We start from the raw sequence: 26,678 nt of genomic DNA, 5'->3' as shown, positions 1-26,678 counted from the left end.
GGGTTGGGTAGCTGAACATGAGTCTAAGGAGAAAGTCCGTCCGTAGGCAGCTTTTCTCCCTGGCTCCTGCCCTGACTTTGCTGAATGATGGGCTGAGATCTGGAATTGTAAGCCAAATATACTATTTTCTCCTCAAGTTGCTTTTGGCTATATTATAAACAGGCATTCTCCCCGCCTGCCTTCAGTGGCTCAGCACCAGCAGCTTAAGTTATCACCTACCCAGTGCTGAGTTCAGTGCATGTCCACTGTAGCTATGAGTTCCATAATTTCCTATGCAGCATGCGCACACCCTTTGTAAAGTCCCTCTCTGTCTGTATCATAGCCCTCTCTTGATCTCCCTGTCTCCTGCGCTCCCTCTCCCTCTCCCTCCCCTCTCCCTCTGCCTCTCCTTCTCCCTCTCCCTCCCCCTCTCCCTCTCCCTCTCCCTCTCCCTCTCCCTCTCCCTCTCCCTCTATGAGAATGCCTTTTGCCTCCTGCCTTCCAATAAACCTCTTGCATTAGACCTATGACATGGTGGCATGGTATGATCTCTTGCTGGCACACCCTGGCCCAGACCCACCAATGTACCTCTAACAGTCATGTTGAGAAGCAGTAGAAAACAAGCTAATACATTTATCTTGCTTAGGTTACTTACCCATCATCGCGTTATCATCACTTCATTTCCTTTAATACTCAGGTGATGCGTGTGTGTGTGTGTGTGTGTGTGTGTGTGTGTGTGTGTATCACATATATACATATATATGATATATGGTTCATATAAAGGTTAAGGAAGTATAGGCTAATCTAATGGATCGACTTATGATCTTCAATTTTATGATTTCTTTATGTTTATGAAAGTAACATCTGTTCAGTAAAACTTACACTTCAAATCTTGAAATTTTAATCAATATGCTATTATTTATCTCTGAACCACAGTGATCCATGAGCCATGCAATCCCAAAGAAAAATGTTGTGTTTTGAATATGCTTAGCCCAGGGATTGGCACTACTAGGTGCTGCCTTGATGGAGTAGGTGTGGTCTTGTTGGAGGGAATGTGTCACTGTGGGGGTGGACTTTGAGACCCTCCTCCTGATTCCCTTTGGAGCAAGATGTAGAACTTCTCAGCTCCATCTCCAGCCCATTGCCTGCCTAGACACTGCCGTGCTTCCTGTCCTGATGATAATGGCCTGAACCTCTGAACCTGTAAAGCAGTGCCAATGAAATGTTGCCTTTTTATAAGAGTCGCCTTGATCATGGTGTGTCTTCACAGCAGTGGAAACCTTAAGACAAGAAATAGCCAGTTTCCTGAAGTGTGTTGTGTGAAAATATATTGTGTGGTATGGATGGCGTATTGTGTGTAGTGTGAACATCATTTTCAATCTACCTGGGGTTATTGTAATATCATTTTATTGTAAATCAAGGAACATATACATTTATAAATTTCTTTTACCATCATTTGCTTTATTTACTCAATCAGTAAACTAGAACCTCAACTAAGCTCAATTCTCTTCACCCGTGTACAGTTGTGTAGATTAGCTGAGTGTTCTCCATCTCCCTCATGCCCCACCCCTTCAAGACAGGGCCTTAACATGTAACCCTCTTCACCTGAAATTCACTGGCTAGACCAGGATGGCCCAGACCTCACAGAGATTTACATGTCTCTGTGTTGTTGTAAAAATATAAAAAATAAAAAAAGTATGGTTGTCTTTTATCCCCATATGGTCCGGCTCCTCAGTGCCTCAAGATGTCTGCTAGATATCTTAAGTCTCAGTCAGCAAAGCGTCTCACCCGCTCTGCTCCATCCCATATCACGCTGCCGAAGGCCTCTCTCTGAGCCTGGCAGCAATCTCTCTACCTATCTAGTTCCCAAGGCAGGTTTCCATGCCAGAAACACACATCCCAACTCTGTGGTGGCCCAGACCAGCCACTGCACACTTTCTTACACTTACATCGCTACTTGGAAAAACACACAACACAATAACCTTTGGCCCAATTGATAAGATATGATTGCCCACCTGACCATACAAAGCCCTGTACACATTCATCCCTTAAAAACATTCGTAACAACCTGTAAAGGTACAGCATGGAATCTTAACATCACCCGCCATATTGTCCTGCTTCTCTCCCTCTCCCTCCAGTCTCTTCCTCCTTTCCATTCCAGTCTCCTCCTCTTCCTTTAAACTTCTCTCCCGCCCATCCTTCCTTCTCCTCCAATGGCAGGCCTCCTTCTGTTCTGTACCTGCCCCTCACCTGTATTTTACAAATTCAATGGGGAGAAGGTTCTGGTGAAGTCACCTGAGTCCTGAGTGTGTGACTAGGCAGCTGTCCTTGGGGCAGTGGAATTAGCATCAAAATACAGATAACTCCAGGGCAAACCACAACATCTCTGTTCCTAAATTCTGAGACTGAAGACCTATGCTACCATGACCAGCTTCACTTCAACTTTTTTTTTTCTTTTGTTTTTTCGTGATAGGGTTTCTCTGTGTAGCCCTGGGTATCCTGGAACTTGTTTTGTAGAGCAGGCTAGCCTTGAACTCAGAGATCTTTTAAGAGAACTGCATCTCCCTAATACTGGAGGCATTCACCACCACCTGGTATCACTCAAACTCTTAGTGGTTCCCAGGGAATCAGTTGTTTTCCTGTGCTCCTCAGAGACAATGTTCTACCTTGTTTTTTCTCCTTAAACCCATCATCTGCTTTTTAAAAACAAACGTATGTGGGCATTTGCACGTGTGCTCGTGTACCACGTGCTTGTCTGGCGCCAGCGTTGGCGGGTGCTCTCAGTTGTTGAGTGGAGGGAGAGAGAGAGAGTCTCAGTCTCCTCTGATTGCTTGCATCCTCTCAGAGAAGTCATCAGGAGAAGCAGGGGCTGAGAGGATGAGAGCAATCAAGAGAGAATCCCAGCCGTCTCCTGCCCAGCGGTCGTCGGGATCCCTTCAGATACACTGCCACACCTGTCACTGCCATGCTTGCACCATCAAAGCCTGCACTCACATTCCCTGCCATTGTCACTGTAGACAGGCTGTGTATGTGGCTCTCCAAAGCGGGTTCCTCCTATTTCCCCTTTCATCCATTCAAGGACGAAGCTCCAGCCATTCCTCCTCACTCTCCCTGACTTCACCAGTCTCTACACAGCAGCCTGCATGGTCCTTCCATAAACTGAATCAGAACTCCTCTGCACACACAGGATCCAGGCTTAGAAGTGTTAGGACAACTTTAGAGAAGCAAAAAACTGGAGTGTGTGTGTGTGTGTGTGTGTGTGTGTGTGTGTGTGTGTGTGGTGGTTTGATAGATGACACTGCCAACACAGATTGGTGGAGGGGAAGAGCCCACAGTGGCATCATTTTCACGTGGAAACACGTAAACTTGGATCTCTGCTCCATATGTTAAAGACTCCATTCTGGAGGGAAAAACACTTTAAACTTTGGGGAGTTAACAATACATGAACAGCTTAATGACCTTGAAGTAAGGAAGAATTTTATTTTCAATTGTAAAAATTGGAAGCTATAAAGCAGAGTAATGTACTTGTTTAATTAATTAAAGCTTCTATTTATCAAAATATGGTATTAAGAAGCTGAAAATGCTCTGAGATGGGAGGTAATTAGTGAAATGATATATAATATTATATAAGTTCTATATATTATAAAATATACTATTATGTATAGTTATATAAATTATATAATAGTATTAATATAATGAGAATACTAAGACAAACTAAGTGTCAGTAAACACAGGAAAATGTTTCATTTTGCTACAGTCCAGAGAATTGCATATAAACAACACTGAGGTCTCATGTCATGCCAGAGTAGCAGAGACAAAAGAGTTTATTAATGCAAAATAATGGGTATGAGGAAACCTTAGAAAAAGTTTAATATACTAGCAAGTTTAATGTCCATGAGAAAAATTTGATAAACTTTAGTAAAATTAGAAAATGTATCTTATGAGACAGCAATATTGAAACAAAGCAGATAATGCCAACAGTTGATCATTTATTAAAAAGTAAAAGATTGGTGAACCTAAACATTTAATTCATTTAAGATACTTCAAAGGGGTCTGGAGAAATGACTCAACACTTCAGAACCGTTATAGAGGACCCGGGTTCAGTTCCCCGCACCCACATGGCAGTTCATAACTGTCTTTACTTCAGTTCCAGGGGTTTAACTCTCTCTTCTGTCCTCTGTGGGCACTAGGCACACTCGTGGTGCACATACACACATGCAGGCAAAAACTCAAACATTAAAAATAAATATATCTTTAAGATAAAATATTAACAATCCATGAATATATAAAACATGAATATATAAACCAAATAAAATACATGATATTTTAATATGATTAAATAAAATCATTAAAATAATTACAAAATGGGGTCTAGGAAGATGGGTCATTGGTTAAAGCATGTGTAATGCCAAGTATGAGGACTGGAGTTTGGATTCCCCAGAAATCCACAGAATTCCTGGTGGGCGTGGCTTCCGTCCTGTTACTCCAGCCTCAGAAGGAATAGGTGGAGAAAGGACATCCCCAGACCAAGCTTTCTGGTAAGTGAAGAGCTCTGACAAGACCAAACAAGGTGCTGGCAGAGTGCCTTTTCCTGCTTTCCTATAAGAAGCCGCTAGACTCCCATATTTGGTCACTTCCTCATTCCTGAGGCTGACTACCAAGGTCTAGCTATCAACATTCCTTATTTGACTACACTGACCAACACATCCAACCAGAACTTCTCAATTCACCCTAACACAGACTTCCCCGTTTTCTCCTTAAAAACTTCTACAGAGACACTCGCTGCTATTTCTGCCCCATTCAGATTCAGCCATCCTGTTTCTTTTTTCCCTTGCTTAATAAAGGATTTCTTTGTGTTGGAAATTTGTGTCTGAGTGTGATATGTGTTTAATCCTTTGTCCCACAGGGACTCTTCAGTAAGACTAGTTTCATCTGGGTTTGACTGAGAGGGTTTACCTCAGTGAATAAAGTGAAAGCCATTCCAGAGGATTCTCTTCATCAACCTCAGGCCTCCATGTGCATGTGACACCACTGTGTGCGCACGCATGCACACACACACACACACACACACACACACACACACACACACACAAACACACACACACAGAAAGAAATAGAAAAAGATCATTTTAAAATGATTTAAAATTTCATAAACCTAATAATATGCCCCATCAATTAATGAAAAAATGGCTTCATTCAAATGCAAATTTAAAGTTACACACTAAGGAAGGACAGAAGAAGGATGAAGGGAGGGAAAGTAAAGGAAGGAAGGAATGCCTTGAAGAGGAAGGAAAGGGGGGTTCCTTAGTGGGTTCCCTGTGCACTGAGGATTTGCCTTTGTGTAGATTTTCAGCCATTGAGAAGCTCTAGTTACCTTTTCTGTGGAACAATAATACAGGAGCCCACACCCATAAAAAAACTTTCTTGTTTATTCATATTTAATAATCCGATTATATTTATGTAACTTTGAAAAAAACATTCACGAACATTTTGAATTTTAAAAGGATCATTAGTTTTTGTATCAAAAGCAAGTTACAGAGGCCAGGAATGATAGTGCCTGCTTTTAATCCCAGCACTCAGGAGGCAGAGTCAGGCAGGTCTCTCTTGAGTTTGAGACTAACCTGGTTTATGTAGTGAATTTGAACCCAAGCAGGACTATGTAGAAAGACACTGTAGAAGAAGAAGGAGAAAGAGAACAACAGAAAGAGGAGGAGGAAAGGAAGGAAGGAAAGAACAAATGAACTAGTTACAGATTTTGTTACATAAGCCTCTAGTGACCTTAATGGGAGCCTTCCAGAGTCCCGTTGTTTACTGACAGTTCCACTCTTTATAGAAACTGGAAACAAGACAATTTAACATAGGAAAAAAGCTAAGCCCTAAGGACTTATTACTTTTTCATCAACCTCTTGACATTCAATATTTGGACAGCAAAGGTATACTTTCTTTAGCAATTCTTTCGGGGGATTGTCTTATTCAACATATGAAAAGAATCTTTATATCCTTTAAGAAACTAACCTCAAATGTCAATCTAAGAGATTTTACTTCTTGATTTCTTTTCCCCTGTGTGTTTGAGAGGGACAGACAGGGAAAAGATTGTCAGAGGTAGGCAAAGGAGCTGGCGAGCATGTGGCACTTTCCTGTCTTAACAATCCTGGGTCTTCATATAAAGCTATATATCTCACCATTGTTTCTGTTGCTCGTAAAGTACAATGACAAAAGCAACTGGGGGAGAAAAGGTTTATTTTAGTTTCTGCTTCCAGTTTATAGTTCATCATTCTAGGGGAGTTACACTGACAGGAGCGTAAAACAACTGGTACTACATCCATAGTCAAGAAGGAAAAAGTAAGAAAGTAATGCATCCAAGTTTGTACTTAGTTTAGTGCCTTTACTCCTACTTAGTTCAAGACTGTGTCTAGGGAATGGTGCCACCCACAGTGGGTGCCACCATTGTAACATAATCTAGATAATTTCCCACAGACATGTCCAAAGATCAACCTGATCTTGACAATCCTTCCTTAAGACTCTCTTCCAAAGTGATTCTAGATTGTGTTATATTGACATCTAAAACCAAGCATCACAATATGATAATTAAGACAGTAAAGATATCACAGTATATTAACAATTAACATGCAGTATTATCTAGCCTCATGCCATGTTTGTCCCCCCCAGTGCTTTGCCCAAACAGTTGGTGATACAAAGTAGCTGAGATCAGGGCACTGAGAGTCCCAGATGCAATGTCTTGAGATAGAGCAAAAGAGGTTAACTTCTGGAAGAAAAAAAAAACCACCCCACCTACTACTATCCAAATCCAGCACTTAAGATAACTTTTATTATCCATTTGTAGTTTACACTACAAATAAGTTCCTTAAGGCCAGAATCACATTGTCTGATTTATCTATTCTAATAAAATTCCTGACTCTTTTTTTTAAAAGATTTATTCATTTATTATATATAAGTACACTGTTGCTGTCTTCAGACACACCAGAAGAGGGCATCGGATCTCTTTACAGATGGTTGTGAGCCATCATATGGTTGCTGGGAATTGAACTCAGGACCTACTGGAAGAGCAGTCGGGGCTCTTAATCACTGAGCCATCTCTCCAGCCCCCAAAATTCCTGACTCTTAATACATACCCAGTACTCAGTTTTGGACTTACATTGACTGTGCTGAGCCTATGTGAAGAACCCTTACCAGGAGACTTTAAAAAGGGGCAGAATGGGGGTTGGGGATTTAGCTCAGTGGTAGAGCACTTGCCTAGCAAGTGCAAGGCCCTGGGTTCGGTCCCCAGCTCCAAAGGAAAAAAAAAAGAAAAGAAAAAAGAAAAAAAGAGGGGCAGAATGAGGTATGGGAGGAGATGGAGGAGATGTACAGAGGGTCAGGATATTGAACAGAGGAGGTGTGAGGTGTGTAGCAATTGGGGATGGGGAATTAGGGAGAGCAACCAGAAAGCACCAAATGCCAGGAAAGCAAGAGCCTCCTAGGACTCCATGGGGATGACATTACCTGAAATACCCCACAAAGAGGAGAGAGAACCTGTTGAGACCATATCCAGAAGTTAGGTATGGCTCCCTGGTTGACAGATGGGGCCTTCCACCCATCTCCAAAATTTTAACCCAGAATTTCTCCTGTCTAAAGGAAATACATGGACAAAGAGTGGAGCACAGACTGAAGGGAAGGCCATACAGAGACTGCCCCACCTGGGGATTCATCCCACATGCAGACACCAAACCGAGACACTCTTTCTAATGCCAAGAAGTGCTTGCTGACAGGGTCTGATACAGCTCTCTCCTGAAAGGCTCTGCCAGATCCTGACCAATACGGATGTGGATGCTCAAAGCCATCCATTTGACTGATCGCAGGGACCCCAATGGAGGAATTAGGGGAAGGACTGAAGGAACTGAAGGGGCCTTTCTGGCATCATGGAAAGGGAGGCCCTTGGTTCTGTGAAAGCTTGATGCCCCAGTGTACAGGAATGCTAGGGCAGTGAGATGGGAGTGGGTGGTTGGGTGGGGGAGCACCCTCATAGAAGCAGGGTAAGGGGGTCCCAGGTTTGCAGAGGGGAAACCGGGAAAGGGGATAACATTTGAAATGTAAATAAATAAAATATCCATTTTTTTTAAAAAAGAAAGAACAGTTCATCAAATAAAGAAAGCTGCAATGTTTTTTTTTTCATTTTGATACATTCTTTTTTTTTTTTTTTTTATTAACTTGAGTATTTCTTATATACATTTCGAGTGTTATTCCCTTTCCCGGTTTCCGGGCAAACATCCCCCTCCCCCCTCCCCTTCCTTATGGGTGTTCCCCTCCCAACCCTCCCCCCATTGCCGCCCTCCCCCCCATAGTCTAGTTCACTGGGGGTTCAGTCTTAGCAGGACCCAGGGCTTCCCCTTCCACTGGTGCTCTTACTAGGATATTCATTGCTACCTATGAGGTCAGAGTCCAGGGTCAGTCCATGTATAGTCTTTAGGTAGTGGCTTAGTCCCTGGAAGCTCTGGTTGCTTGACATTGTTGTACATATGGGGTCTCGAGCCCATTCAAGCTCTTCCAGTTCTTTCTCGGATTCCTTCAACGGGGGACCTATTCTCAGTTCAGTGGTTTGCTGCTGGCATTCGCCTCTGTATTTGCTGTATTCTGGCTGTGTCTCTCAGGAGCGATCTACATCCGGCTCCTGTCGGCCTGCACTTCTTTGCTTCATCCATCTTGTCTGATTGGGTGGCTGTATATGTATGGGCCACAGTGGGGCAGGCTCTGAATGGGTGTTCCTTCAGTCTCTGTTTTAATCTTTGCCTCTCCCTTCCCTGCCAAGGGTATTCTTTTTCCTCATTTAAAGAAGGAGTGAAGCATTCACATTTTGATCATCCATCTTGAGGTTCGTTTGTTCTAGGGATCTAGGGTAATTCAAGCATTTGGGCTAATAGCCACTTATCAATGAGTGCATACCATGTATGTCTTTCTGTGATTGGGTTAGCTCACTCAGGATGATATTTTCCAGTTCCAACCATTTGCCTACGAATTTCATAAACTCGTTGTTTTTTGATAGCTGAGTAATATTCCATTGTGTAGATGTACCACATTTTCTGTATCCATTCCTCTGTTGAAGGGCATCTGGGTTCTTTCCAGTTTCTGGCTATTATAAATAAGGCTGCAATGAACATAGTGGAGCACGTGTCTCTTTTATATGTTGAGGCATCTTTTGGGTATATGCCCAAGAGAGGTATAGCTGGATCCTCAGGCAGTTCAATGTCCAATTTTCTGAGGAACCTCCAGACTGATTTCCAGAATGGTTGTACCAGTCTGCAATCCCACCAACAATGGAGGAGTGTTCCTCTTTCTCCACATCCTCGCCAGCATCTGCTGTCACCTGAGTTTTTGATCTTAGCCATTCTCACTGGTGTGAGGTGAAATCTCAGGGTTGTTTTGATTTGCATTTCCCTTATGACTAAAGATGTTGAACATTTCTTTAGGTGTTTCTCAGCCATTCGGCATTCCTCAGCTGTGAATTCTTTGTTTAGCTCTGAACCCCATTTTTTAATAGGGTTATTTGTTTCTCTGCGGTCTAACTTCTTGAGTTCTTTGTATACTTTGGATATAAGGCCTCTATCTGTTGTAGGATTGGTAAAGATCTTTTCCCAATCTGTTGGTTGCCGTTTTGTCCTAACCACAGTGTCCTTTGCCTTACAGAAGCTTTGCAGTTTTATGAGATCCCATTTGTCGATTCTTGATCTTAGAGCATAAGCCATTGGTGTTTTGTTCAGGAAATTTTTTCCAGTGCCCATGTGTTCCAGTTGCTTCCCTAGTTTTTCTTCTATTAGTTTGAGTGTGTCTGGTTTGATGTGGAGGTCCTTGATCCACTTGGACTTAAGCTTTGTACAGGGTGATAAGCATGGATCGATCTGCATTCTTCTACATGTTGCCCTCCAGTTGAACCAGCACCATTTGCTGAAAATGCTATCTTTTTTCCATTGGATGGTTTTGGCTCCTTTGTCAAAAATCAAGTGACCATAGGTGTGTGGGTTCATTTCTGGGTCTTCAATTCTATTCCATTGGTCTATCTGTCTGTCTCTGTACCAATACCATGCAGTTTTTATCACTATTGCTCTGTAATACCGCTTGAGTTCAGGGATAGTGATTCCCCCTGAAGTCCTTTTATTGTTGAGGATAGCTTTAGCTATCCTGGGTTTTTTGTTATTCCAGATGAATTTGCAAATTGTTCTGTCTAACTCTTTGAAGAATTGGATTGGTATTTTGATGGGGATTGCATTGAATCTGTAGATTGCTTTTGGTAAAATGGCCATTTTTACTATATTAATCCTGCCAATCCATGAGCATGGGAGATCTTTCCATCTTCTGAGGTCTTCTTCAATTTCTTTCCTCAGTGTCTTGAAGTTCTTATTGTACAGATCTTTTACTTGCTTGGTTAAAGTCACACCGAGGTACTTTATATTATTTGGGTCTATTATGAAGGGTGTCGTTTCCCTAATTTCTTTCTCGGCTTGTTTCTCTTTTGTATAGAGGAAGGCAACTGATTTATTTGAGTTAATTTTATACCCAGCCACTTTGCTGAAGTTGTTTATCAGCTTTAGTAGTTCTCTGGTGGAACTTTTGGGATCACTTAAATATACTATCATGTCATCTGCAAATAATGATATTTTGACCTCTTCTTTTTCGATCTGTATCCCCTTGATCTCCTTTTGTTGTCTGATTGCTCTGGCTAGAACTTCAAGAACTATATTGAATAAGTAGGGAGAGAGTGGGCAGCCTTGTCTAGTCCCTGATTTTAGTGGGATTGCTTCAAGTTTCTCTCCATTTAGTTTAATGTTAGCAACTGGTTTGCTGTATATGGCTTTTACTATGTTTAGGTATGGGCCTTGAATTCCTATTCTTTCCAGGACTTTTATCATGAAGGGGTGTTGAATTTTGTCAAATGCTTTCTCAGCATCTAATGAAATGATCATGTGGTTCTGTTCTTTCAGTTTGTTTATATAATGGATCACGTTGATGGTTTTCCGTATATTGAGCCATCCCTGCATGCCTGGGATGAAGCCTACTTGATCATGGTGGATGATTGTTTTGATGTGCTCTTGAATTCGGTTTGCCAGAATTTTATTGAGTATTTTTGCGTCGATATTCATAAGGGAAATTGGTCTGAAGTTCTCTTTCTTTGTTGTGTCTTTGTGTGGTTTAGGTATAAGAGTAATTGTGGCTTCGTAGAAGGTATTCGGTAGTGATCCATCTGTTTCAATTTTGTGGAATAGTTTGGATAATATTGGTATGAGGTCTTCTATGAAGGTTTGATAGAATTCTGCACTAAACCCGTCTGGACCTGGGCTCTTTTTGGTTGGGAGACCTTTAATGACTGCTTCTATTTCCTTAGGAGTCATGGGGTTGTTTAACTGGTTTATCTGTTCCTGATTTAACTTCGATACCTGGTATCTGTCTAGGAAATTGTCCATTTCCTGAAGATTTTCAAGTTTTGTTGAATATAGGTTTTTATAGTAAGATCTGATGATTTTTTGAATTTCCTCTGAATCTGTAGTTATGTCTCCCTTTTCATTTCTGATTTTGTTAATTTGGACGCACTCTCTGTGTCCTCTCGTTAGTCTAGCTAAGGGTTTATCTATCTTGTTGATTTTCTCAAAGAACCAACTTTTGGTTCTGTTGATTCTTTCTATGGTCCTTTTTGTTTCTACTTGGTTGATTTCAGCTCTGAGTTTGATTATTTCCTGCCTTCTACTCCTCCTGGGTGTATTTGCTTCTTTTTGTTCTAGAGCTTTTAGGTGTGCTGTCAAGCTGCTGACATATGCTCTTTCCTGTTTCTTTCTGCAGGCACTCAGCGCTATGAGTTTTCCTCTTAGCACAGCTTTCATTGTGTCCCATAAGTTTGGGTATGTTGTACCTTCATTTTCATTAAATTCTAGAAAGTTTTTAATTTCTTTCTTTATTTCTTCCTTGACCAGGTTATCATTGAGTAGAGCATTGTTCAATTTCCACGTATATGTGGGCATTCTTCCCTTATTGTTATTGAAGACCAGTTTTAGGCCGTGGTGGTCCGATAGCACGCATGGGATTATTTCTATCTTTCTGTACCTGTTGAGGCCTGTTTTTTGACCAATTATATGGTCAATTTTGGAGAAAGTACCATGAGGAGCTGAGAAGAAGGTATATCCTTTTGCTTTAGGATAGAATGTTCTATAAATATCCGTTAAGTCCATTTGGCTCATGACTTCTCTTAGTCTGTCTACATCACTGTTTAATTTCTGTTTCCATGATCTGTCCATTGATGAGAGTGGGGTGTTGAAATCTCCCACTATTATTGTGTGAGGTGCAATGTGTGTTTTGAGCTTTAGTAAGGTTTCTTTTATGTATGTAGGTGCCCTTGTATTTGGGGCATAGATATTTAGGATTGAGAGTTCATCTTGGTGGATTTTTCCTTTGATGAATACGAAGTGTCCTTCCTTATCTTTTTTGATGACTTTTAGTTGAAAATTGATTTTATTTGATATTAGAATGGCTACTCCAGCTTGCTTCTTCTGACCATTTGCTTGGAAAGTTGTTTTCCAGCCTTTCACTCTGAGGTAGTGTCTGTCTTTGTCTCTGAGGTGTGTTTCCTGTAGGCAGCAGAATGCAGGGTCCTCGTTGCGTATCCAGTTTGTTAATCTATTTCTTTTTATTGGGGAGTTGAGGCCATTGATGTTGAGAGATATTAAGGAATAGTGATTATTGCTTCCCGTTATATTCATATTTGGATGTGAGGTTATGTTTGTGTGCTTTCACTCTCTTTGTTTTGTTGCCAAGACGATTAGTTTCTTGCTTCTTCTAGGGTATAGCTTGCCTCCTTATGTTGGGCTTTACCATTTATTATCCTTTGTAGTGCTGGATTTGTAGAAAGATATTGTGTAAATTTGGTTTTGTCATGGAATATCTTGGTTTCTCCATCTATGTTAATTGAGAGTTTTGCAGGATACAGTAACCTGGGCTGGCATTTGTGTTCTCTTAGGGTCTGTATGACATCAGTCCAGGATCTTCTGGCCTTCATAGTTTCTGGCGAGAAGTCTGGTGTGATTCTGATAGGTCTGCCTTTATATGTTACTTGACCTTTTTCCCTTACTGCTTTTAATATTCTTTCTTTATTTTGTGCGTTTGGTGTTTTGACAATTATGTGACGGGAGGTGTTTCTTTTCTGGTCCAATCTATTTGGAGTTCTGTAGGCTTCTTGTATGTCTATGGGTATCTCTTTTTTTAGGTTAGGGAAGTTTTCTTCTATGATTTTGTTGAAGATATTTACTGGTCCTTTGAGCTGGGAGTCTTCACTCTCTTCTATACCTATTATCCTTAGGTTTGATCTTCTCATTGAGTCCTGGATTTCCTGTATGTTTTGGACCAGTAGCTTTTTCCGCTTTACATTATCTTTGACAGTTGAGTCAATGATTTCTATGGATTCTTCTGCTCCTGAGATTCTCTCTTCCATCTCTTGTATTCTGTTGGTGAAGCTTGTATCTACAGATCCTTGTCTCTTCTTTTGGTTTTCTATATCCAGGGTTGTTTCCATGTGTTCTTTCTTGATTGCTTCTATTTCCATTTTTAATTCCTTCAACTGTTTGATTGTGTTTTCCTGGAATTCTTTCAGGGATTTTTGCGATTCCTCTCTGTAGGCTTCTACTTGTTTATTAATGTTTTTCTGTGTTTCCCTAAGGGAGTTCTTCACGTCTTTCTTGAAGTCCTCCAGCATCATGATCAAATATGATTTTGAAACTAGATCCTGCTTTTCTGGTGTGTTTGGATATTCCATGTTTGTTTTGGTGGGAGAATTGGGCTCCGATGATGCCATGTAGTCTTGGTTTCTGTTGCTTGGGTTCCTGCGCTTGCCTCTCGCCATCAGATTATCTCTAGTGTTACTTTGTTCTGCTATTTCTGACAGTGGCTAGACTGTCCTATAAGCCTGTGTGTCAGGAGTGCTGTAGACCTGTTTTCCTCTCTTTCAGTCAGTTATGGGGACAGAGTGTTCTGCTTTCGGGCGTGTAGTTTTTCCTCTCTACAGGTCTTCAGCTGTTCCTGTGGGCCTGTGTCTTGAGTTCACCAGGCAGCTTTCTTGCAGCAGAAAAGTTGGTCTTACCTGTGGTCCGGAGGCTCAAGTTCGCTCGCGGGGTGCTGCCCACGGGCTCTTTGCGGCAGCAGCAACCAGGAAGGCTGCAATGTTTTTAAACAGAAAAACTAGAAAAACTGTTCTTGAATTCATTTACTGGTAAAATATTTTTATTGAACTATATTTTAATCTGTGTTCCTGGCTTCAACTTGCCACTGAATCCCAGATTCATTTACCCACCTGTCTCTTTCACAGCTCCTTTTATATACCCATGAGTTATCTTGAACCTGATGTGATGAATACCCCAGCATCACCCCTGTGTTGGGTACTCTGTGTCCCATATCCTCTTTCAAACCTTCTCCAGGCTGTACTTTGTTCTAACATTTATGAACTCCAACTATGCATTTAGTTCATCTTCATTGAACACCCTTTTTCTATTTCTGTGAATGCTGCTTGAATACATGTCTCTCTTGGGCTTAACCCCACCAGAAGCAACTATTTCATCTTCCAAGACCGGAACACAAACCTGGTATCCCATATCTGCCTTAAGGTTGTGGGAAAGAACTCTGAAAATATGAGTTCAAAATATATCATTTCTCAACTATGAAAAATATAAGGATGTAATATGAATTTTATAAAGGGCTTCATGATCTGAAAAGAACAGAGATAGCTGCACCATGAACCATGTTATCAGAAAGATACAAAGTCAGGAGATACAAAGGCAGGCAGATTCTTGAGTTCAAGGTCAGTTTGGGACAGATCAAAATTAGGTCTAGCCATTGTCAGAATGGTAATCTCAGGATGGGATCCCACCCAGCTAAGTTTATTGTTTGTGATTACAAAGGCAAGCAAATCTTGAATTCATTTACAATGTTTAAAAAATGTGCTTGCTGTCTTTCTCTAAGAATCAGGGGGTTGGGGTCATGAAATGCTGATTCATGGGATAATCAAAAGAGAACCTGGCAAAAATGGCTGAATTGATGTATAAATAAAAGACTGGGCCTTGGTCTGCAAGAGCTGAGCTATCTGGGGAGCTTCAGAAAAAGCTATCTTGAACAGAACACAGACTGTTCAGCTTGTACCTCATGATTGACTTTTACCACTCTCATTTTTTTACCACTCTCAAATACCCCTTCTCTTAGGAACCTCTCTCCAAGCTGAGCCTGGCCCTTGGCAGAAATCTAGTTCAATGGGTAGAGTGCTTTCATGAGGCCCTGAATTCTATCTAGAATACAAATAAGCCTAGTATAATGGTACATCTATAATCCTGGTTCTTGGAAGACTAACACAGAAGGATTATTATGAGTTTCAGGTTAACCTGAGCTAGAGTGTGAGATTCTCTGAATAAATAATAGATAGATAGATAGATAGATAGATAGATAGATAGATAGATAGACAGATAGATAGATAGACTACAGACATAAGCAACACATACAAACAAACACACAGAGTCTGTTATTTTGAGACACAGTGAGCATACACTCAGTGTGTAAGTAGGTAGGTAGATAGATAAGCATATAAGCATAGAGAGAGATGGATAAATGATAGATGATAGACAGATAAATAGATAAATAGATGGACAGATATCAAACAATGCCATTTAAAAACTTTTGTGATTCTTACTAGTTTTATTAAAACAAAACAAAACAAAACAAAACAAAACCAACCTAGAAGCCTTTATAATAGCCAAGGACCTATATGAGCTATGATTCCAACTTTACTTTTTGCTCCAGCTTACTATGCTCCAGACATCCCGGCCTTCTTATTGTTCTTTAAACATATCCAGAGGATACCAGATCAGAGCTTGAGAGCTTCTCCTATCTCTTCCCTCACACAATGGGGTGACTCGACTCCCCAGTCCAGCTGAGTGTTAGATTCCAGCTGTGCCCTCAAAACCACAAGCAGCTCTCAGCTCTCTCTGTTCTCTTCCTTTTTTGCTTTTACTTCATGTACACTTTTAACAATCCTATACATTAGTACAATCGTTATTTATTTGAGACAGTATCTTACTATGTAGCTCTGGATGTCCTGTAACTTACAAAGTAGACTAGGCTGGCCTTCAACTCAAAATATCCACCTCCCTCTGCCTCCCAAATTCTGGGATTCATGATTCGCATTGCCATACCCAGCAATTTCAACATTTATTTCTCTCTCCACTCCCATACTCGAAAGTTGGGGGAAAGTACATCCATCCTAGATCTTTCTTAAGGCTCTCTAGGAGACATTTTGTTCACATATTAAAGCTACCCATCACCTCAGAGACCTAACAAGTTTTAGGAATATATTCTAGGAAATAGAATGGAGAACAATTATGTATATATTAACATATAGAGGTATATAAATTATTATAAATATGCTTAATTTTTATTAATAAATTAAAATAGCATATCCCCTGCCTCCAACTCTCCATTTTCTCTAAGACACATTATCAAGCTTGTGATTAAAACAGTTGTGCTAAAGGAGGAGCCTGCTGCATGGTAAGAAGTCAATGCTCAAAACATGATAGTTTTTTTGTGACTTGAAGTAATCTTTTTAAAAATAAATATAGGTATTTATGGTAAATACTAAAAGTGTACCAATTGCAATGTCTGCTTCCAGCCAAGATGAAATAATAGGACCACATTTATTATCCCTTCTCTTCAAAAAGCCCTGAGAAACTTGAAAGGATACCTGAAGTTGCAGCCTTTGAATGCCAGACATTTCAGGTCACTGATCCCTGAGATAAGGAAGAAATCATATGAAACTGGCTACATTGATTTTGTCTGGTAGACATTTTTCTTGTGGCCTGGCAAGGACAACGGTGACTCAGTGCCGGGGTGCCTAACAGTTCCCTTAATATGAAGAGAAATGAGAGCTAGAGGAAGGTCAAGGTCGCAGACGTTATGGCCTGAGAGCTAGTTCTCATCAAACACCTTGTATATGCATCAGTGGGCTGTGCAGAAAAATAGCCCACATTTACCCAGGAGGGGAACAGAAGTCACTCTGGAAACAATAGTATTACTGGTTCTAGTAAACCCTCAAAAGATGAGGGTTCCATTTAACTTAAAGCTTCTTGGAACAAGGTTCAAGAATATTCATGGGGTTGGGGATCTAGCTCAGTGGTAGAGCGCTTGCCTAGCAAACGCAAGGCCCTGGGTTCAGTCCCCAGCTCCGAAAAAAAGAAAAAAGAAGAAGAAGAAAAAAAGAATATTCATGAGAACACTAAAATTTTGACACACTGGAAGGTAAAATTCACTGTCTCTGGCATCTAGTAAAAATTGGGTAGGTACAAACAAAGACAGAAAATAAAATTAATAATAAGAAGACATAAACCAATAAGAAGTTAATCAGTAGAAATAGACTCAGGAGTAACAGAGATAATAGAAGAAGCAGACATGGGTAATAATACAATGTTATTCTAGATGATTAAGAATCTGGGGGCTGGGGATTTAGCTCAGTGGTAGAGCGCTTACCTAGGAAGTGAAAGGCCCTGGGTTCGGTCCCCAGCTCCGAAAAAAAGAACCAAAAAAAAAAAAAAAGAATCTGGAAGATATATGTAAATATAAAGTGTAGATAATGGTAACACAAAAACAAATAAATAAAGTAAAAATAAAAAGAGCAAGATGAAACTTAGATAAAAGCCCACGGAGTCTGAAAGGAAGAATAACTTAGATGGGTTTGTAGTAGAATAAATATCACAGAAGAAAATTTAGTACATCAACAAAAAAAAAAGCATGTGACCTTTTCAGTTTCATTTATTTTGAGACTCAGCATGGGCTAGCCTTGGGAATCCTCGTTTGGTGCTGAAGCATGAAGCACTATATGTAGATCTTGGTTGATTCATGACCAATTCGCTCCTGAGTATTTTGTTTCAAGCTATTGCTAGCATGGTGGAAAATCATGTTTGTATTCAGGTGTTTAGTTTTATTTTAGCCAAACTTTGAGATATGAGTTGAAGGAAATGAAAACTATGGGCCCCACGATGTCTAACAATCGTGGACTACGTTTTTCTATGTCATGCCAAGAAACCTTGAAGAACTCAAGGAAACTCATACATATTGTGTCGAGTGGCTACGCAAAGTGTGTCCCTGTGTTCTCAACTGTTAATTGCTGGGCCTGTGGCACCGGGCTGGCAAGATATAGAAATGTTTGTCACTTCCTCACCTGCCCACAAAGAATGAAAAGCTATCTCGGAGGAGGATGTTGTAGCCCCTGATACCAAAAAACAGTACAGAGATGGACAATGCTTCGTCCTGCTTTTTATTGGTTCAGATCTTACCATGCAAGACACAGAGTCGGAGGTGTGGAAGCAGAACAGTGACTGGTTATGGAGGGAGAGCCCAGTTAGAGCTACCTAGGGAGATGCAATGGCAGGGAGGTCTCAGTAAACAGGCCAACGGCCTTATACTATACAGATGTCTCCATGTCCTTCTTATTAAACCACAAGGAGATCCCCGAAAACTCGCAATATTTGAGTCTGTTGACATCCCATCTTTTTCCTGCCCTTGCTTAGAAGGTAGGTCAATGAAAGCTGGTGTTGTATTTGTCAATGCGCATGACAAAATTCAGATGTCTAGATTTCTTTTTCTTTTTTCTTTTTTTTCGGAGCTGGGGACCGAACCCAGGGCCTTGCGCTTCCTAGGTAAGCGCTCTACCACTGAGCTAAATCCCCAGCCCCCAGATGTCTAGATTTTTAAAGAGGCAAAATTTAAAGGATGTAAGTACAAAAATGTTAATTGTTCCAACCTTTATTTGACCCATCACATAAAATGCAAAGTAGAAATTGGAAAGCACCTGGGTGCTTGACTATATATAAATTATAAGAATTACAATCCGCCACTCGGTCATGAAGAGATGATAGTGGCAGCTGTGTTGGCCTGGGGAAATGGCTCAGTCAGTGAAGTGCTTCTGTGTGAGCATGAAGGACTGAGTTCAGTTCCCCAGCACCCGTCTGAGTGCTGAGCCTGGTGTTGTGTGCCTGTACTCTTAGCACCAAAGAAGAGGGAAGGGGAGGATTGTAGAGGATGGATGACAAGCTAGTCTGGCCAACTCAGGAAGCTCCAGGATCTTGTCTCAAAAAATAAGGTGGACAGCAATTGAGGAAGATGCTTGGCATTAACTTCTGACCTCCACACACTCATATGCTGTTTTAAAAGATTTATTTTGTTTATTATATATAATAAAATAAAATAAACACTATAGCTGTCTTCAGACACACCAGAAGAGGGCATCAGATCTCATTACAGATGGTTGTGAGCCACCATGTGGTTGCAGGGATTTGAACTCAGGACCTCTGGAAGAGCAATCAGTGAGCCATTTCTCCAGCCCATGCACACATATTCATGTGTATGTGTATACTGCCCCCACACTAACATATACACACAGGCCTACACACATTCATACACACACACACACCCCATATACAGAGAAAAACAGGTTAAAAACTATCATATGCAGAGAGCCATTTGTTATATGCACAATTACAATATATGCATGGCAAAAAGCTTGCCAACGTGTGTACTTAAATACATGTGAATACTGAAGGTAGAGAAAAATGTGTTCTGCTTTTGTTTTTATGTGTCTTTTCTTCTCCTTTTTCTCCTTTTTCTTTTTCTTCTTCTTCTCCTTCTCCCTCTCTCCCTTCCTCCATCCCTCTCTTACTCCTTTCTTATTTTTTTGCCCTTATGGTAGTATCTTGTGCCCTATTCCATGCTTATCTGAAACTCACTGTGTCACCCAGACTGGTTTCAAATTCATGACAATCCTCCTATCCCAGACTCCCATAGTCTGAGAACACAGGCAAGACTCACCACGCCCATTAAATTCTATTTTGAGAATTAATACTAGTAATTGTACTTTCGTGCTGTGGTTGACCACAGAGTTTTGTGCATGCTAGACAAGTTCTGACCCACTGAACTACACCCAGCCCTTTGCAAATGTCTTCAGCACTCTTAAAAGGAGTTTGCATGTTTTAAGAAATATATAGTTTGGGTTATTGCTTTTCTTTCTGAACTCTTTGCCACTCTTTCTCAGAATTTGGGAGTTTCAAATGAGTCTCTGGTGGCAGAAAGGCATTGCCCCAATTCCCCCCCCATTACACACAGCACCTGCTGCAACCTTTCCTTGCCTACAGAAAGTCTACCCTTCCCTTAATGGACTCTTTCCAAGGATGAATCCTTTCCGCCTGCTAACATCTAACCTATCTGGACTCTACAGGTTGCAAAAGCAGACCCAGTTTCAATTTCCTCAATTTCACAAAGTCACACCACATACATATTCTTCATGCACTGAGGTTTTCTAGTTCCACTTGTCAAGAAATCAGATGCTGTTTCCGGTCTATAGCTCTCTCTTCAAACTGCAAGGTAGATGTCCTCTGAGGCTTCCCTCTCTTATCATCAGTTCATTTTTCCTGTCCTCCTCATCTTCCTTATCTATCTATCTATCTATCTATCTATCTATCTATCTATCTATCTATCTAGTAATTTTAAGAGGTGCCATAGAGCTCAAGTTGACCTCAAACTTACTACGTAGACAAATCTGGCCTTGAACTCTTTGTCTTCTTGACTCTGCCTCTCAATGGATGGAATTGATTACAGGCATACATTACCTTGTATAGGTAAATGTCCCTTCCTACCTCCCTCCTTCCCTCCCTTCCTTCCTCCCTTCCTTCCTTCCACCGTCTCTCTCTCTCCCTCCCTCTTCTCCTCCCTCCCTGCCTCTTTCCATTTCTCCCTCTTTTCTTTCCACTCTTCGGAATTTTGACACAGGGCCTCCATCTATAAGCCAGGTTAGCAATCCAGATGGGGAGGTTCAGGGGCATAAGCCACCGCTCCTGGACTCCCTCCTTCACATACAACTTGTCTTCCTTTCTTCACTGGCTCTGGGACAGCTCAGAAGTCCACATGGTGCAACAAAGAAAGGGCTTGTCTCCTGCAAGCAGGAGGGCAAGACTCTGGATATGAGGAAAAAGTCACAGCTCAGGTTCCCTGCTTGGGCACTTTATGACATATGTCTGAGGTGACTACCCAGAACATTTCAGTAGCCCTGTGGACATCAGTAAAGTCAAAACATATGATAATATATGATAACTCATTAGATCAGCCTGTCAGGCCTGGGAATGGTACACACTTGTTAATCACAACATTTAGGAGGTAGAGAAGGAGGATTTCTGTGATTGGCAGACCAGTCTGAGCTACATAGTGAATTCAAGGCCTACCTGGACTTTGTGAGTCCCTGACTAAAAAAAAATTAATAATAGAACAACAAGCTATTGTTGTTGTTTCTCCCCATAAAGTAAGGGTAATATTAGTTACTAGAAGGATGTGTGCAAAGTGATATTTCCTCCAATATTTGCCACTGTGGTCCAAAGCTTAGGACCATGCCTGGAACCTAAAGCAACTGAGAATATGCTTAATGAATGAAATAAAAGAGGGTTCCGCTCATCCTCCGAGTCTCAGCACCGGTTTGATGCTTTCTGTTCCTCAGTGGATCTGTCACCCACTGCTGTCAGCTCCCGTCATACGCCATGGTGTTCTAATCATCACAGCAATTGTGTGCACCACAGGGTCCACTGACTTAATTTCCCCTACTATGCTCTGGCTTCTGTTCTCTGCGTTAGAACCATCAGTGGAGGATCTCGCACAGTGCTATGCCAATGGAAGAGTATATTTAATGGTAAAAATAAGTCATCGCCAAATCAGGAATGAGGTCACCGGGGTCATCTGACCTACAGCTTCTGTCTGAGCATGCATGCCATTTCATCTGCCCTCTCATGACGTGGGCAGAGAGGAGGGTGAAACTTTGTCCTGTGAGGTGCTCAGCAAATATTCATACCTTTCTCCTTTGACTTGTTTTTATTTTATTTTTTAAACAATCCAAGTGACTTTGCTTTAGATGAATGTGTGTGCTGGGCTGACACAACTCAGGGAAGCTGGAAATAAGTATCAAGATCAAAGAGCATCTCAAAGTAGACCTTGTCCCTGGGATCCTGGCCAAGATGTCCCCTGTGTCTGGGGTCCTCTTGCATTTTTTTTCTATCGCTCTGCACTCACCATAAGTAGTTCTTTCCCACCTCCCATCCGGAGCTGCAAGGGTTTACACTCTAACCTCCCAGCTTCAGTACTTTCTCCTCATCAGCTTCAGGTTCCAAATCCCAGCACTTGCCACTCATCAGCTCAGTATGACCCCAGGCTCCACTTGGCTGGATCATGTGGTGGCAGATGTCATCGTGCAGAGGGAGAGACCACATGGGGAGATGCTAAACCACAGCAACGGTGGGGAAAAGGGCCAGTCTTATTCATTTGATAAGAACATGTTAGAAAGAACTGAGTGTCCCCTAATATCCTTCCAATGTCCTATGCTGTCCCCTTAGGCTCCGTCTCTTAAGGACTCTACCACCTCTTAACATTACTACATGGGGACCATGACTGTGACACACAAACTACTGGTGGGTAGATCAAACAAAAAGTAATGAACAAACACCCGAACATCACTTGTAGCTTGAAGCCCACGATAGACCTAATGTCTCTCTCACAGCTGCTTCTTTGGCACCATGTACAGAAACAAAGTTCTCTCCCTACGTAACAGCTAGTAATGACAATCACTTTTGCCCTCTGACCTTTCTCCAGGCTCTGAGAAGCACAAGATGTCTCTCCTCCAGTGACACTGATTCTTTGTTCACCCAGACTTCAGTTAAGCTCCCAAATCTCCTAGGCCTGCCTGTGCATTCCTTACAAAGTTCAGCTTTCTCAAAGCTCCAAAGCATAGCTTATCCTCAGCCTCTTCATCCCCCCCCCGCCCCAGATGAGATCTGATCACCATGGCCTTTCCTCAGCTGGAATCCCAGAGTCATGCTGCTGCAGCTTTCCTTGACTCTAAAGTCTCCCCTTCGTTCTCTTCCATGCACAGACCCCCATCCTTCTCCTTACTATGAATTTATACTTGTTCATACTGCATTCAGAGTTAAAGTCAATCTTCTTCCCCCACTGAAGTCACCAATTCATCAATCTCTACACCTGTCAAGAGAGCCCTGAATAAAGTCTCCCCAGTTACAGCCATGATAAAGGATTCAGTGTTTCTCTATTTCTATAAAATGACAGTGCTTGCCCGCAAGAGACCACAAAAAGGATAAAAGGAAATGAAGAAATTCTGCTTGATAAAGCCCTTTACCAACCTGGAAACCTATGAAATATTAGCACTTTAAATACTACAAGTGAATGAAGTCAACCAACCTTTCATGCTATAATAAAGTCCCCCTGGCCTTCTCCACATCACATACAGAGACATGTAGAGAAGATGCTGCTCTGTCAGTTCTTTCTCCCCATCAGCCTCTCTCTTTCCTTACTTGTCAACCCTCTTCTGTTGTCTCAGACCGTTCATGTGGCATGCACAGTTGAGAGAGGAAGGCAGACAGAAGATCTGGGTAGGAACATCCTTCTGTCCTCTCCTGGCAGTGCCTGGTCATTACTTGTAATTCCAAAGTAGAATGAGATACAACTCCCAGAGTGTATGGCTGCCATCAGGGTTCACCTGCATGAAGAGGAGGGTACTCACGAGACACAGAGGCACAGGGCTCCAGGCACAGACTCGCTGTCTCTTATCAGAAAGTTGCCGTCTGCTCCTCCCTTGAGGAGCAGGGCTTCACATGCTCGCTTGGTCAGGCAGCCATGATAGTAAGGAAGATCCATGGAGGGTGGTTATGCTTAAACTGTCCTGTCACCCCGAGATCCCGCTCCAGGCCAAGGAGGAGCCGTGCAGGGGGAAGTGGAGAGACGAGTGGAGGGGAAATGTCCCTTCCTCCAGTGTGGTCTGAACAAATAAAGTTGCTCTGTGGGGTTCAGTGAGCTTTACAAGACACAGGAAATGAGAAGGGGGGGAGATGGAGTGACCATGTCACTGTAGCCTAGGGCGGGTGGCTCAAGTATGACTCATACAAGCGGGTGAGTTGTACCTTCCAGCTCAGTCAGTGCCATTTGTGGCTGCTGCAGCAGCAGTAATGTCAAGCTCCCTAGGTCCAGGTTATAGTGTGACTCACAGTTTTCTGCCTTTATGGCTACTGGTGTGCTTCCAAGGGACCATACCACTAACCCTGCAGTACTAGGTATCCATTTTCTTCTTGGATTTTCTCAGATCATGCTTTGCATTTATGGCCATCTGTTTCAAATTTAGCTTCCCTAATGAAGGTTGAGAAATGCACTGCTCTGTGGATATAATAATAATAAGCCATTAGGATTTGGTTTAATACCATGTCCATTTAACAAAGTAATAGTAGCAGGTTCTTCTCTAAGTACAAGGACCTCTTTCGTAATGGGTTCTTGGCCCCAATAACACTGTCAAGCATAAATTTCTGTTTTGGGGTAAACATCATAGAAGACTAGCTGGATATGCATTTATTAGCTAGCCAGAAAATCCACTGGGTGTTTGAGGTCCCAGTATATCCCCGAGCATTTTGGGGGTTGACCTTTTAAGCACAAACCACATCGTAAGTTAACACACTTTACGAAGAACAGCTTGAAGCAGAAATATAGAGGGCAGAACACAAGGTTAGTACCTTTAGAGACGTTATCAGATCTGAGGACTTTGAAGGATTAGGTCTTTGTTTTGTTTTGGCCAAGCGGTTCTCAAGTGGGTCATTTATCAGATATTTAAACTATGATTCATAATAGTAGCAAAATTATAGTTATGAAGTAGCAATGAAGTAATTTTATGGTTGGGGATTACCACAATGTGAGTAACTGTATTAGCGGGTCATAGCATTAGAAAGGTTGAGCACCACTGTCTTAGCACACAGTAGTGTCTATATTATGAGTTTTATTTCCTGGATGGTATTTTTATCATGGCATCAGTTCTAAGGCCTGGTGGCCTACTAAGGTCTAGGGGCATGTTACAATTTCACCTAGTGGAGTGATCCTGACTTCCAATCAGAAGTTGGGTTGGTTACTTTTATGACATTTGTACCACTGTTGCACCAGTGGGTATATTGTCCTAGGTTGGTCATCATTTTATCTCATAGGCTCACAGCTAGGTAAGACATGATTCCTTTCCTTCTCTAGTAGCATGTATAGCACCTTTCAGTACTAGGAAACCTAGCTAAAAAAATGAAGCTTCCAAGTGAGAATCAAACTTAATTTCTCTGTCTTTTGTGATTGAAGTATATGGTGTCTTCAGTACCATATATTCCTTAAGAATAGCCAAGAACAATTCAATGGCCTCAAATGTTTGAGGTCTACAGTACCTCACTGGACAACTGCAAAATAGGCACATCATTCTTGGCACTAGGATTCTTAATTGTTAGCTTGTGGTGTCTAATACAAGGGCACTGTTGCCCCACCTCAAGTTACTTCATTTCAAATTTTTCATGCATATAATATGTATGTATAAATACACACATGGGCTTGGAGAGATGTCTCAGAGGTTAAGAGCACTGGCTGATCTTCTAACGGTCTTGAGTTCAATTCCCAGCAACCACATGGTGGCTCATAACCATCTAGAATGAGGTCTGGTGCCCTCTTCTGGCTCACAGTCACACATGCAGGCAGAACTCTGTATACATAATAAATAAATAAATTTAAATCAATCAATCAAGTCAATATACACACACCTATAGCTTCCACAGTAGAAGAATTTTTTCAAAATGTCTTTTGTGTTATTCTTCCCAACATTTCCTCCTAAATTTAGCCTCCCCTCACATCCAACTCCTCATTTAACCCTTCATGTACCATTGTTTCCCTTTAACCCTTTACATCACTGGATTCTGTCTCCTCTCTCTTGAAAATCCATAGGTGTTTACTAAGTTCCTGACTTCTATGGATATTTCAAACAAAACATACATATTTGGAGTTTCAAATCTAACATCCACAAATGAGAGAAAATATCTGACTTCTTTATTTCTGGGTCTGTTTACCTTGTTTAGAATGATTATTTGTGGTTGAGCATGGTGGGACATGCCTTTAATTCCAAGACTCAGGAAACAGAAGTAGGTGGGTCTCTATGAGTTCAGCCTGGTCTACAGACTGGGTTCCAGGTCAACTAGGGCTACACAGAGAAACTCCATCTTGATAACAACAACAACAACAACAACAACAGAATGATTTTATCCAAGTCTATCCATTTACCTGAGAATTTCATAGCTTTGTTCTTTTTAACAGTTGAGTAATGTTCCATTTAGCAAATGTACCACATTTTCACTATCTATTTACCAGTTTAGAGTATCTGAAACTGATCTAGATAGGGCATCTAGAGTGTTTCAATTTCCTAGAACAGCAATGAATATGGATAAACAAGTATCTTCATAGAAATGTACAGAAACCTTTAGCTATAATCCCCAAGAGTGGTATAGCTTGATCATGTGGCAGATCTATTTTTAACTTTCTAAAAAAAAAAAAACCCACACTGATTTTTATAGTGGTGACACAAGTCTATGTTCTTATCAGCAATGAATAAGTATTTCTCTCTCCCTGCCCCTGTGTTCCTGAAAGCATTTGTCATCATTTGGCCTCTGAATCTTAGCTACTCTGATCAAAGTGAGCTGAAATCACTAAGTTCTTTTAGTTTCCATTTCCCAGACGGCTAGGGATGTTGAACATTTTAAACGGTTCCTCTACCATTTGTATTTCACAGTTTGAAAAATCTTTAATTA

At 41.3% G+C, this 26,678-nt stretch overlaps 1 protein-coding gene across 1 annotated transcript in view; it reads right to left on the bottom strand.

The window, feature by feature from the left end:
* The window catches only part of Sh2d1b (SH2 domain containing 1B), a 38,186-nt gene extending 12,976 nt beyond the window's left edge, over positions 1–25,210 (bottom strand). Inside the window, exon 1 of the mRNA XM_577285.6 lies at positions 23,594–25,210. Within this exon, the coding sequence (XP_577285.1) occupies positions 23,594–23,727 (134 nt within the window). The 5' untranslated portion in view covers positions 23,728–25,210. The remainder of the gene's footprint in view (positions 1–23,593) is intronic.
* Between the last annotated feature and the right edge of the window lie 1,468 nt (positions 25,211–26,678).

The sequence above is a fragment of the Rattus norvegicus genome, chromosome 13 (genome assembly GCF_036323735.1).
Source record: "Rattus norvegicus strain BN/NHsdMcwi chromosome 13, GRCr8, whole genome shotgun sequence".
Classification (NCBI taxonomy): domain Eukaryota; kingdom Metazoa; phylum Chordata; class Mammalia; order Rodentia; family Muridae; genus Rattus; species Rattus norvegicus.
Note: the sequence above shows the minus strand (reverse complement) of the source record. Positions and strands in the feature narration are given on the sequence as shown.